The 13,401-nt window shown below is 46.8% G+C and overlaps 1 protein-coding gene across 1 annotated transcript in view; it reads left to right on the top strand.

Moving 5' to 3' along the window:
* Nucleotides 1-13,401, top strand: part of LOC139262997 (actin filament-associated protein 1-like 1) — a 232,800-nt gene that overhangs the window by 144,681 nt on the left and 74,718 nt on the right. Inside the window, exons 6-7 of the mRNA XM_070878426.1 lie at nt 3,518-3,616; nt 12,534-12,745. Of these exons, the coding sequence (XP_070734527.1) occupies nt 3,518-3,616; nt 12,534-12,745 (311 nt within the window). The remainder of the gene's footprint in view (nt 1-3,517; nt 3,617-12,533; nt 12,746-13,401) is intronic.

Below are 13,401 nucleotides of genomic sequence, written 5' to 3'. Positions count from 1 at the left end.
CTACACTGTGGATGTGGACGTATTGTGTACTGCAACTGCAGAGTTAATAATAAACAGAACCAGGCAGATTCCGGAGACTTCTGAAAGAGCTGCCTGCCATGTAGGAAGCTGCGTGTGCTGTGCTCTGTGAATATATCATAGTTCTGCATTGTGTTTCCATTGGCATAATGGCCCTGAAATCCCAGCCTCCCCAGGTCCGTAAGGACGTGGGAAGGCATCGCAAAAGCCGGTTTTCGGCGTGCAATGCGCATGCATTGAAAACCAGCTTTTCCAATCGGTCATGTTCTGTCTTGATAGACCGCCGCATCTCAGCAGCCAGGACATTCGCATGAGCAAGATTGCGGTATTTACCCATCTCTTGCCCTGCGAATGTCCTTAAAACTCTTGCGCCTGGTAAAAGCAGGCGCATGGCCTACTTTTACCAGCGTCAGAGTTTTAAAACCTATAACTGGGGCGGAGGAAGAGAGTCTGGGCGGTTGGGGGGGTGGGGGGTGGAGAGAGAGAGAGAGCCTGGGGGAAGCGAGGCAGAGAGAGACTCGGGGGGGGGGGGGAGAGCGAGAGCTTGGCGGGGGAGAGAGAGCGAACTTGGTGGGGGCGGGGATGGAGAGAGAACCTTGGGGTGCGGGGTTTGGGGGAGACAGAGAGAGATAGCCGGGGGCGGGGGGAAGAGAGCCTGAGGTGGTGGATGGGGGGGAGACAGAGAGAGAGAGAGAAAGTCTGGGGGTTGGGGGGGGGAAGAGAGAGAGAGCCTGGGGCGGGGAGAGACAGAGAGAGAGAGAGCCTGTTAGTTGCGGAGAGAAAGAGAGCCTGTTGGGGGTGGGGCAGGGGGCGGGAGAGAGAGAGAGTCGGGAGGGTGGAGAGAGAGAGCCCGGGAGTGGGGGGTGTGGTGAGAGAGAGAGCCTGGAGGGGGCAGGGGGGGAGAGAGAGAGAGCCTGGGTGGGGGGAGAGTGAGAGAGTGAGGGGAGAGAGAGCCTGGGGGGGAGGGAGAGAGAGAGAGCCTAGGGTGAGTGGAGAGAGAGCCTGGCGGTGGGGGAGAGGGGAGAGAGAGAGAGCTTGGTGGGGGGGGGAAAGAGAGAGGGGGTGGGGGGGCGGGGCAGAGAGATGGGGCGGGGCAGAGAGATGGGGTGGGGGTGAAGGGATAGACATGCGGGGTGGTTGGGGATGGGGGGGAATCGGAGGGGAGAGAGGTTCTTCCAACCCCCTTTACACCCACACCTGATTTCTCGCAAAGTTCGGTACGTGTATTACAAGGGACCTGTTGGAGTGGATGAAATCTAGAAGTCACAATACTCACTATTCACTTCATACCCAATAAATCTTTTAACAATCCGCACACAATGCCCCATCTATGGCAGGGAGGTGGGAGGGGTGGGTGGGTAAGGTCATGCAATTAGTGGCTTTTGGGGAGATCTATCCTCTGTGGCTTCTGAAGTCAAAATGGATCGAGTTGCAATTTGCAAAGTCAGTCAGAACTTGGGCTTGGCAGTTCCAATTGCAAACTTCAGGGTGTGGCTTATCCTCCAAGGGGACTAATCAGCAACAGGTCAAGTTATATTGGAGAGCCAATCACAGACTAAACAGCCATTTTGGCAGCACAAATAGACGCATCCTTGTGAAATACAATAGCCTCAATGAGCAATGTAGGGAAAAAGCCTCACAGAAAATCTAGTGAGGTGTGAACCATGCCTTGCAGATCCTTGCTCTCCTCTGTTTAAGCCAAGAAGTTGTGTTTTGTTTCATTAATTGCTAGCCAGGATTCTGCAGTAAAGTCACGCATGAACCTACTCCTATATCTGTTATTCACTGGAGTCCTCACTTTACATTATCCTATACTTGTCATTTGTTTAAGTCAGGAAACTATCACATAGCCAAACCAAAATGAGTATTAGTCGCAAGAAGGTTATACAAATTGGAATTGTTAATAGCAGCAGAAATTTATTTTTTTAAGTTATAAGGAAGAAGGAAGAAATGTCTCAAAGTGCTTTACAGCCAATGAAGTACTTTTGGAGTATAGTCACCGTTGTATTGTGAGAAATGCAGCAGCCAATTTACACTCAGCAAGCTCTCACAAACAGCAATTTGATAATGATCAGATCATCTGTTTTTTTTGTTATGTTGATTGAGGGATAAATATTGGCCAGGACACCGGGGATAATTCCCCTGCTCTTCTTCGAAATAGTGCCATGGGATGTTTTACGTCCACCTGAGAGAGCAGACGGGGCCTCGGTTCAACGTCTCATCCAAAAGACGGTACCTCTGACAGTGTAGCGCTCCCTCAGCACGGCACGGGAGTGTCAGCCTAGATTTATGTGCTCGAGTCCCTGAGTGGGACTTGACCCCACAACCAGATCTGATAAGTTCTTGAAGGGATAAATTGGGTAAAACTATTACCAAAAGAGCATTGCTGATGTCTTAATTTGTTAGAGAAATGGTGACTGAGCCATAACAACTAATTGCAAATTTGATTCCCAATCTGTGCTGAGCTAGCTGATCCCAGCTGGGGAAACACAATTGGCCTCTACCTCCCTGCGCAAGGAAGACCAAAGAGTCCTGCTCTTGATTGCTACCAAGTGATTTACCAATGGAAAGCATGGGCATGTCGATATCAATTAAGGAGAGGAATGGGCACAACAGTGGTGACCCCATGGTGGAATAGCCTACCAAAGCTAAGCTAACTAATGCAGAATGACTACATGGGCAAGGTACTGAAATACAACCAACACTTGTGGAAATATACCCCAGTAAGAAGTCAAGAAAAAGGATGGGAGAAAATTGCCAAGAAAGAAAATTCTAAGATGGCCCCTTTGAAAAAAATATTGAGGGAATCAGCAAAATGTGTTTAATGAATTCTCCATACCAGTGTTCATAAATAAAGATAGTGGACACATTTCAAACATAGTCAAATTGGTACAGGACTTTATAATATCAGTAAAGGCATTTGAAATAATAATCCTCAAGGAAATGAGTGAGGAATTAGAAGTTTCTATTAATATTTTAGGAACTGCATAAATAAAAGGATGTATTTGAGAACTGAAAGATAGGGAATCACATTATTCAAATAAGGAGTAAGACATGACCATAAAATAATGCACCAGTCAAACATTGTTGGAGGACAAAATGGTCAAAAATATTTTACAGGCAATGAGCGTTCATTTAAAGACCACAAGGCCCTCAAAAGGCCATCAGCATGATTGTAAACATAACAGATAATGTGCCAGTAACACAGTGGAATTGTTTGAAATTTTCACATTGCTGTTTGTGGGACCTTGCTTTGCACAATTTGGCTGCCGCGTTTCCTACATTAACATTGTCTACAGTTAAAAAGTAATTAATTGGCTGTAAAGTGCTTTGGGACATCTTGGGATTGTGAAAGGTGCAATATAAATGTAAATATTTTCTTCTTTTGTTCATCTAAACCGGTGTCACTTTAATTAGTCAACAGGACCAGCACTGCTTTAAGATTTAAAAAGTATGAAAGATCTTTTTCTAACTTAGTATATTTTCCCTTTTTTTCCAGATAGTTCCAGTCCACCGAATTCTATCGAGGATGGCTACTATGAAGATGCTGACAATAATTACCCAATTACCAGGATCATTGGAGAACATAAGCATTCATGTAGTTACATAATATTTCCTTCTTTTATCATTGAGTTACATAACAAGACTTCAATATAAATAATTATGAGTGTAAAGCATTACATGGTTTGTTGAGACTCGTATCTAATGTTTCAGAAGGAACTCATGACATCAGCTTTTTCAATTAATTGAGTGGCATCCATGAGACACTGTTCTCAGCCAACAGCTCAGCCTCAACTTAACTTTTGCACCATTTTGCTGCCAAGCCTAAGACACATCAGATTGCTGAGCAAAAGAGGAGGCATTTATTAATGGAAAGGAAGTGTTCAGCCCAGAATATATCAGTGATATGTCTTGGCTGTACATCGTGAATATTCAAACCAAATATTCACAAACGTTAAGAATATTTGTAATGGAGAGATTACATTGGGATCCCTCTGTAAACAAAGAATTACAAAATTAGTGTGCATAGCTGCTATTTTCTTAAATCAGCTACTAGGAAAGTCTTCCCAATATAACTTCATATAAAATACTTTAACCTTTGCCAGAAATATGCTAGTTCTGGTGCTGACAAATGCGCCTCTTTGAATTCAGAGCTATAAGTATGGATTGTTCAAAATAAAAACAGAAATAGCTGGAAATACTCAGCAGGTCAGGCAGCATCTATGAAATAGCAGTCAACGTTTCAGGGCTTTGGTCCTTAAGTCGAGGAGATATTCTAGATCAGCAGCATTTAAAAAGGAACTCAACAAGGGAAAGGGGGAGGAGAGCAAAATCACAGGGGGGACACATCAAAAGAAATAGAATGGCCTGTGTTGGGTGGAGGACAGGAAGTGATTAAATGTCAGAGGTGATATTAGCAGGAGACAAAAGAAGACAAAATGAGAGAAATCAAATAAATGAAAGACATATACGAGACAGAGACGTGAAGAAAGCGTAGCATGAAACACCCAAAGCAGAGCAGGCTGCAGTGGCCTGGGAGTCTGGTGGAAGAAGTAAAAAAGGAAGCAGGTAGACACCAAGGGGCAAAATTTCCATCTCGCCACCGCCCCCCCCTGCTGAAAATGTGTCGCACCTACCTTGTTTCGACTATTTTTACTGCAGTGGTAGACTTGGTGGCCTCCTGCATGAAATTCCGTTGTTTGGCTTTTTTCTTCAAGCGACCCGGAAGTCGGTCATAATGGGGGCGGAGAGCGGAAGTTCAGTAAGTAGAGGGGCGGAAGTGGGGACGGACGGAGTGTCAGCCACTGTCACTAATCACCGTGGCGCTGATGACATCATCACGCTGGCGTGTCACCACGTCTCTCCCCTTCACTTAAAGGGGCGAGCCGCTGCGAGCTCTGTGATTCTTTAAGTTCGGTCCACTGGGCCACCAGGGAGGGTTTCGGCCGGGCCAGCGGCCTGGCACCCAAGACAGGGTGCCAAGCTGCCTGTTACCGGCCCGGCCGAACCCAGGGGCATAATTGTCAGCCCGATGTGGTAGTAGGCCGACCAAAAAAATAAGATGGTGGCTGTGGCAGTAGGTCCTCCCCTTTAATGGCAGCTGCACGGCCATTTTACAAGCACTGCAAGCACAGTGCTCTGGCAGAAAAGGCTGTCGGTGGCACCGAACGGCAGGAGCATGATTTTCAGCGCAGAATTTCATGCTCAGGGGGGCACATCGGCGGTGTGCGCTCTGATGACGCGCTTAGGATGGATCGGCAGCAACGGAGCAATAGTGGGAGGAGTGGCTCACCACCGGGATACCGCAGGAGCGGAATTTTCAAAATGGCGGCCATTCCATTCTGCTCCATTGCCGCTGATTTCCAGCGGTAACAGGCCTTTAAGGAAGGGGCAATTTCAGCCCCTTGGAGTGCAGGCACAGTGGTGTTCTAACAGAGTGACCACCCCAATACAAATTACTGCTCTCCCCCATCCCTGGAAATACCAGCACACTCATCCCACATTGCAGGCACTGACTGCCAGAGAGAAAATGGCAGCTTTCGTTGAGATCTGAAGTTTTTAAAGTCAATGTTAAGGCCTAATAGAAAGATGAGTTGCTGTTCCTCAAGCTTACTTAAAGCTTCGCTGGAACAGTGTAGGAAGCCAAAAAATAGAGGGGTCATAATAGGAATGGATGGAGAATTGAAATGGCAAGTGACAGGAAGCACAGGTCACACTTGCAAACAGAATGGGGGTGTTCAGCAAAGGAATCACTCAATTTGTGTTTGGTTGCGTCAATGTAGAGCAACAAATACAGTATACTTGATTGGAGGATTGTTACTGCATAAGTGTTGCTTCATTTTAATCAAATATTGGAGACATTTGAAAAAGATTGACCCCGCTATTTACAGGGGCGGGTTTCGTAAGCGGTGGTGGGGGGGGGAGGAAGTTTGGTTGTGAAACCCGGAAGTCTGGGTTTCCCCGCATGCTCTGGAGTTTTAACTCCAAGTATGCGTCTTTATTTTGAACACAGGATCCCCACCCGGAAGTCACTAATGTTTTCAATTTAACGCCGGTCCTCATGCTTTCCAGGCTTCCTAAAACTCGCCAGTGAAATCGAGGCGAGTACACAGCGGCAATTGATGGGGCTGAAGCTCTCTCAGGCAAAGGTGCCAATAATACTCAGTACTCACAGCTGCTTTTCTATCTGCTAATGAGCAAGGGTTTATTTTCAGTACTTGTGCTGAGATGTTAATTCAGGATGGGTGCTGTTTGTGCTGTCCTAGATTGGACCTCAGATGAGGACCAAGATCACCAGCAACAGCACTTGTGCTGGCCTGTTGTTCACAGATCTGTAGCTGCACAGCAGAGAGAGGGGTCCAGCAGAGAGAGGGGTCCAACAGAGAGAGGGGTCCAGCAGAGAGAGGGGTCCAGCAGAGAGAGGGGTCCAGCAGAGAGAGGGGTCCAGCAGAGAGAGGGGTCCAACAGAGAGAGGGGTCCAGCAGAGTGAGGGGTCCAACAGAGAGAGGTGTCCAGCAGAGAGAGGGGTCCAGCAGAGAGAGGGGTCCAGCAGAGAGAGGGGTCCAACAGAGAGAGGGGTCCAGCAGAGAGAGGGGTCCAACAGAGAGAGGGGTCCAACAGAGAGAGGGGTCCAGCAGAGAGAGGGGTCCAGCAGAGAGAGGGGTCCAGCAGAGAGAGGGGTCCAGCAGAGAGAGGGGTCCAGCAGAGAGAGGGGTCCAGCAGAGAGAGGGGTCCAACAGAGAGAGGGGTCCAGCAGAGAGAAGGGTCCAGCAGAGAGAGAGGGGTCCAGCAGAGAGAGGGGTCCAACAGAGAGAGGGGTCCAGCAGAGAGGGGACCAGCAGAGAGATGCAACTTGCTGGAGGCACTACCTGTGTAACAGGGTCTACAGGCAAAGGCTCAATTTCCTAGACATGTTTGAACAGCAGTGTCTCAGGAGGCTCAGGATGTCATGTCAGGTGGTGGCAGCCACCTGCAGCCTCCTGGAAGAAGACCAGCTGCCTGCTGGACTTGGTGGCCATGCATTACCAGTGACTGTCAAAGTCACCACCACCCTCAACTTTTTTGCCTCCAGAACCTTCCAGGGCACTGCCGCAGACATATGCGTGATCTCCCAGTCAGTCACGCACAAATACATAAGTCAGATGAGTGATGGGTTGTTTGCCAGGGCAATTATGTTAACTTTGCCACCAACGATGCCAGTCAGAATGAGCGGGCGCTGGGCTTGGTGGCTCTGGCTGGCTTCTTGCAGGTGCAGGGCATCATAGACTGCGCACACGTGGCAATCTGGGCATCACCAGAACAACCAGGAGTGTTCGTCAACTGCAAGGGCTTCCACTCCATCAATGTGCAGCTGGTGTGCAAACACAAAAAGATGTTTCGGCAGCTGTACACAGGAGTCCCGAAGATCTGCCATGATACTTTCATCCTGCGGCAGTCCAAGCTCCCTGCTCTCTTCGCACTTGGAAGCAGACCTCAGGGTTGGCTTATAACCGACAAGCGGCACCCACTGCAAACCTGGTTCATGACACCCATCGGAAACCTCAACACTAAGCCCAACAGCTCTATAATGAATGCCATATGATCACCAGATATGTGATTGAACAGCCCATCGGCAAGCTGAAGGTGTGCTTCAGGTGCCTCGACCGATCTGGAGATGTCCTTCAGCACGCACCAGCCAGGGTCTCCAGAATTGTCGTGATTTGCTGCGCTCTGCACAACATTGCGCACCAGCAAGGCTTGGAACTGCAGAAGGAACAAGGCGAAGAACTCAGATCCTCCTGGAGTGATTCGGAGGGGAGGAGGAGAGCAATGCAACCCCAGCTGCTCACATTGCTGCCTGGAATCCTCTTATTCATGCAAGGTTCACTTAGGTTACACCAGTGCACCTATGTCGCCAGAAAATGTAACTGCCACTGCCGCCTCCTCGCCCCATCTCCCCACCCCCTCCCCCAATGCCACTGACACAAACAGTCCTGCAACCAACCAACCACACCTTGAGCATCTCCTCATTGGTCCCCATCAATTCATGCCCTCACATTCATCACCAAACAGGTTAGAAGGCCATTTTCCACCCAGCACCCAAGAATGGACAAGAAGGGCGAATGGTGAAAAAAACTTATATGTGAGCTAAATAAAGAACAAAAACTTATCAAAACAACATTTTCTCAGACACCCATGTCCATACCCTTGTGCAACTACAAAGCCTTACTTTTTCTTTTTCTGCTACTCCTACCTGGTGCAACCGCTGTGGCTTCAGCAGAGGTAGAGGCAGCTGCTCAGGTCCCAGCTCTGACTGCTGTGATGTTCTTGGATGACGTCCTCTGGGTTTTGAAGCTGGTGAGAGCCCCGCCAAAGACTGCTCCACCAGCACCTGTACAGGGGCAGACTCGGTCATTGGGAGACGAGACAGCACATGGGCTACTGACTGTGCGGTGGGCTGCTGATGAGAAGTTGAAGCACTTTCGCTATTGTCCCTCTCATAGCCCAGCCACACTTCACTGCTACGACTGTATTGGAGAACACTTTGGTGCAGATCAGTGCAAACTGTCCGCATACCAAACACGAGACTCCCAAAGCAAGCGTTCTACTCAGAACTCCTTCACGGCAAACGAGCCGAAGGTGAACAGAGGAAACATTACAAGGACACCCTCAAAGCCTCCCTGATAAAGTGCAACCTCCTCACTGATACCTGGGAGTCCCTGGCCAAAGACCATCCTAAGTGGAGGAAGTGCATCCGGGAGGGCGCTGAGCACCTCGAGTCTCATCGCCGAGAGCATGCAGAAATCAAGCGCAGGCAGCGGAAAGAACGTGCGGCAAACCTGTCCCACCCACCCCTTCCCTCAACGACCATCTGTCTCACCTGTGACAGGGACTGTGGTTCTCATATTGGACTGTACAGTCACCTAAGGACTCATTTTAAGAGTGAAAGCAAGTCTTCCTTGACTACCGATGATGATGATGATGATCCATGGAACTGGGCACTTTATTCATGGAAGAAGACATCATCTTAGTGGCCTGTGACATCACCCCGCTCAAGCTTGAGGTGGTCTCCTCCAATCTCTTTTCAATCGTAGTGATTCCACTTTGATACTCAAACATTCTCCTCTTCATCTCCCGAGGTACAGCGTCTGTGTCCAGCTGAGCAGAGCTTGGAGAGGGCTCCGACACAGACTCTGCACTGCTGTACCTGTCACCACCATCTGCTCTTGCTCACTTGTGAAGTGAGTCACCAGGTGAAAACCCAAGTATCTGCCTTACTGGTCCCACCGAAGTGTGTATATCTGAGCTGGTGCATGGTCTGCATCAGTCCTGTGATGGCGCACACTCAGATGAACTCAGCTCTTATGAGGATTCATCACAAGCCACCTCCATGATGCTGCACACGTGAAGGCCCTGTGGAAGATAAAAAACATGAATTGGTCTTGGCAAGGTAAGAATGTTGCAAGTAATCATTATGAAGATGATCATATTTCACTCGCCTTTGAAATCAAGTCAACATGACTAAGTGCCACATGACACGTGGGTGGCTTTTAATTAATTATGTCACCAGGTAGCTGAGAGCTCCCAGACTCCCCACCTCTAACAGTCAGTGACGTCGAAACTTCACTGATCTCCAGTGCCGCCTCCTCTGCTCTCGTCAGCTGTGAGATGTTTGAAGGGCCCCCTCCGGTTCTCTCTCTCTCTACCTGTGCTTTCTTGTTCTGTAAGGAGGAAAAGAAGAAATGTATGAGTGAGTGTAATGGCATGTCTTCATCCAATGGAAGAGGTGCATTTAGTGAGGGTGACTATGAGGGAGAGGCATGAAATTGCACAAGGATGAGGGTGAATGGGAGTGGTGGATGGATGGATGGGAATGTGAAGAAGTGCATAGAAAGAGAAGGATGGGTGCACCTGCAAGGTAAGTGGTATGAGGAATGATGTTTAGGGGATGGGGTGATGTGCATAGCAGGGTGTAGATGATTGTGCCACTATACTCACCTGCTTAGATCTTTAAAGCACTTTCTGCACTGCATCCAGGAAGGTGGCACTATGCTCCTGCTGCTAACCTCCGCGACCTCTAACCACGCCATCTTGGTCTTCGCTGCAGGCTTCTTCTTCCTATTGATAGGGCTTCCTATTGATAGGGAAGATTATTTCTCGCCAACGCCTCACGGCCCCCAGCAGCACATCCAGGGAAAAATCATTTTTGGCAGCTAACAAAACGTGCAAGTCCAAAAACATTCAGTTCTCAAAATGGTTAATCTGCACCGTTACATTTCAGTGATGTGCGCCAGTCACTGAAACAAAGTGCAGCCTTTGCCAGTCTGGGCTCCACTCTGACACTTGCATCTCTTTTCTTCCCACCTCCCAGCTCCTTCAAATTGCATCTTTGGATTGTCCCTTTAAATATTGGAGTTGAGATCACGTCACATGGATCCACCTCATGCCCGCTGCAACCAATTGGATGGGAAACCCGGAAGTCAAATTATAATGAGGTGGCAGGGATAAAAAGCCACTGGCAGACGCGCTGCACTTACTTCCAGTTTTCCCGCACGATATAGGAACCCCCCCCCCTTCTCCACCAGCGCGTCACAAAATCAAAATCGAGATCTTAGTGTCTTTCCCACATTCTTGGTAGCCGTAACAACCAAATGCTTTTTGCAAGATAAAAATACGATGTAGTAGCAGATTATTTGAAGGTATTTCTAATCAGTATTTGCCAGCTTTATCTCGATTTGTAGCCTGACTGCCACCACACTAGTCCCAATCAGCCGGGCGTGTGGGCTAAATATTTAGCGGGGTGTGTTTAATAATTTGGGCTGCTTCCATCATTATCAGCCAGAGATGAGTCTGCCAGTTAAAGTGTTTTCTTTTTACAATTGTACTTATTTTAATTCCTGATAAGTTCACAACATGATTTGAACTGTGGTAATTTCAGGAGTTTGTTTACCGAGGATTAGAGAGCCATCACATATCCTCATTTCTTCTTGTGTCGTTCAAATTTCCAACAATTTTAATTACTTTACAAAAACTTTGAAGGAATAGTCAGTAAACACTATTTGAATTTGGATGAAAATGATTCTTCATTCCCCATGTCATGTAGTGGGTTTACAAAGAATTAAAATGTTAAAAATGATACATTAAATGAGAAGCTGGTGGCTCACCATGGTGGTAACTGCACCCCACCATGCAAAGCCCCTGGTTTCAATCTAGATTTGAATGTCATTCAAACTCAGGAGCCTTCAGCAGCTTTGCCAATTCTCAGCTAGGCTATTAGGTGTAACACTTGAAGACAGTGGAGCATTCCACTGGGAGAGCAAAAGACTGTGAGAAGGCAGCTCCAACTGCATAATCACAGGGTAGTATTGATGATGACAGTGGAGAAGTCAGCAGCAGAGATTCATACCCACAACATGACATTTAGAAGGACGAGTAGTTTCCATCCAAATTCAAATCATGTTCGCTGACTCTTCTCCCAAAGGGTTTCGCAAAATCATGAAGATTTCCCGCCTGGTGGAAATGTGAGTATTATAAAAATACACAGGATATGTCACTCATTTGTGATATTCAGTAAAATGAAGATTTGAAAACAACTGCAAATTACAAAAAACCTGAAATATAAACAGGAAATGCTGGAAATACGCAGCAGGGTCATCATCATCTGAAATTGGAAAAGATAGATTAACGCTTTGTGTGTGGACACTGTGGCCTTGGAACTTTCTTGCTAGCGACTGAGCCCACATTACATCCAGACAGTTCTCCTGGATTCTGCTCCACTCTGTGCGTGAAGATTGCTTTATACAGTCTGTGCAGCAAGTGCATGAACACAGGGTATTCTTCATGTGGCGGTCTTTGTTTCTTCTTCTTGCTCATTTTCACCCCTCTCCATCCTCCTGCAAAATGGTCCATTCTGGGGTATAGCTCTGTCGGTGCCAGTCACAGACCAGTACCGTGCCCAAGTGGGCATTACTCACATGCAAACTTTGACAGACTATTTGACCATGGAGGCATTACAGCTGAGCCTGATCCTATCTCCAACTGATGTTCACAGATGCACATTTCCTTCCATGTGTCTTCTCCCCATCTCAAAGTCAACTTTTCTGGCACCAAAGAGATTTTTATCTCAAGAATTGTTATGCCTGATATCATTTTCCAAAATTATTCATGCAGTTGAGCACAAGGAACAATCATGTTAAGAAAATAAGAACATTTATTTAGGATAAACATTTCTTTCAATGAAAGTTGAATCATGAACTCAGTTCCATTTGACTCAGTACTCGTGTTGAACAAACAAAAAATGTAGAATGCTGATTCATTGTATAGAATCATAATCAAATGGGTTAGTTTGGTGAGTGTCCCAAATGTAGGAGAGGAACAACGAAGAACAAATTAATAGGTATTGAGTTAATAAAAATGCAGACTATAAAATCAAACACTCCTTTGAACTGTGACTTGTCAAAACATACCAGAGCTACTGAATCCCCCCACAGGTTATAATGCTTCATTGACAAATGTACTCTAATTGCTTCATGCAGACAATGACTCAGATGTGATGAGCAGCTCGTATGAATCTTACGATGATGAGGAGGAAGACGGGAAAGGTCAACAGCTGACTCACCAGTGGCCATCAGAGGAAGCCTCCATGGACTTGGTGAAAGATTGCAGGATTTGTGCCTTCCTGCTGAGGAAGAAGCGTTTTGGGCAGTGGGCCAAGCAGCTCTGTGTCATTAAGGAAAACAGACTACTGGTAAACTGATTGTCAAACTTTAAACTTTAAAGGGCTAATCATTGAAGCACGTTAGTATTTTAACCACTTATCTAATAGGTCCCTATGGGAACGTGTTTTTGGAAGTTAGTTAAAAGTTAGTTGAAAAATATCCAAAATATAATTTAAAGTGTGTACTATACTTTTTAGGTGATATGATATTAACATGAGGGATAACACTACTGGTGAATGGACCCTTTTCACTTTTAAGTCTTAAGGCCTAATGTTCCTCTTTTTTTTTAAATGGGAGAAATGTCCATTTTTCACTGTAATTAATTAATGAGCTGTTAACAAATATCAAACCTGCACTTCCTCAACATGTGATTTTGTTAATGGTAATGAGTTAGCAACCAATTATGGCGCAACTGTAATAATGGATCAGTTCACCATGTCTGCATCATCATTGCTGCAGGAAAAGTACAAGGTGGTGCTGAGGTGGAAATACAGGGTGAGGCAGTGTGCACTGATGATAAATGATGGGGGCGAGTTGCCACAGGTACAGCTGGTCCACTATGCTGAGTGCATTTGAGTTATATATAGAGTGGAGTGTCTAGAACTCGGGAGAACTGTCTCAGGAAAATGGGTAGGCCATTTAAGACAGAGATGAGGAGGAATTTCTTCACTCAGGGTTGTGAATC

The sequence above is a fragment of the Pristiophorus japonicus genome, chromosome 4 (assembly GCF_044704955.1).
Source record: "Pristiophorus japonicus isolate sPriJap1 chromosome 4, sPriJap1.hap1, whole genome shotgun sequence".
Lineage (NCBI taxonomy): Eukaryota > Metazoa > Chordata > Chondrichthyes > Pristiophoridae > Pristiophorus > Pristiophorus japonicus.
This window is presented reverse-complemented; position numbering and strand designations above follow the sequence as displayed.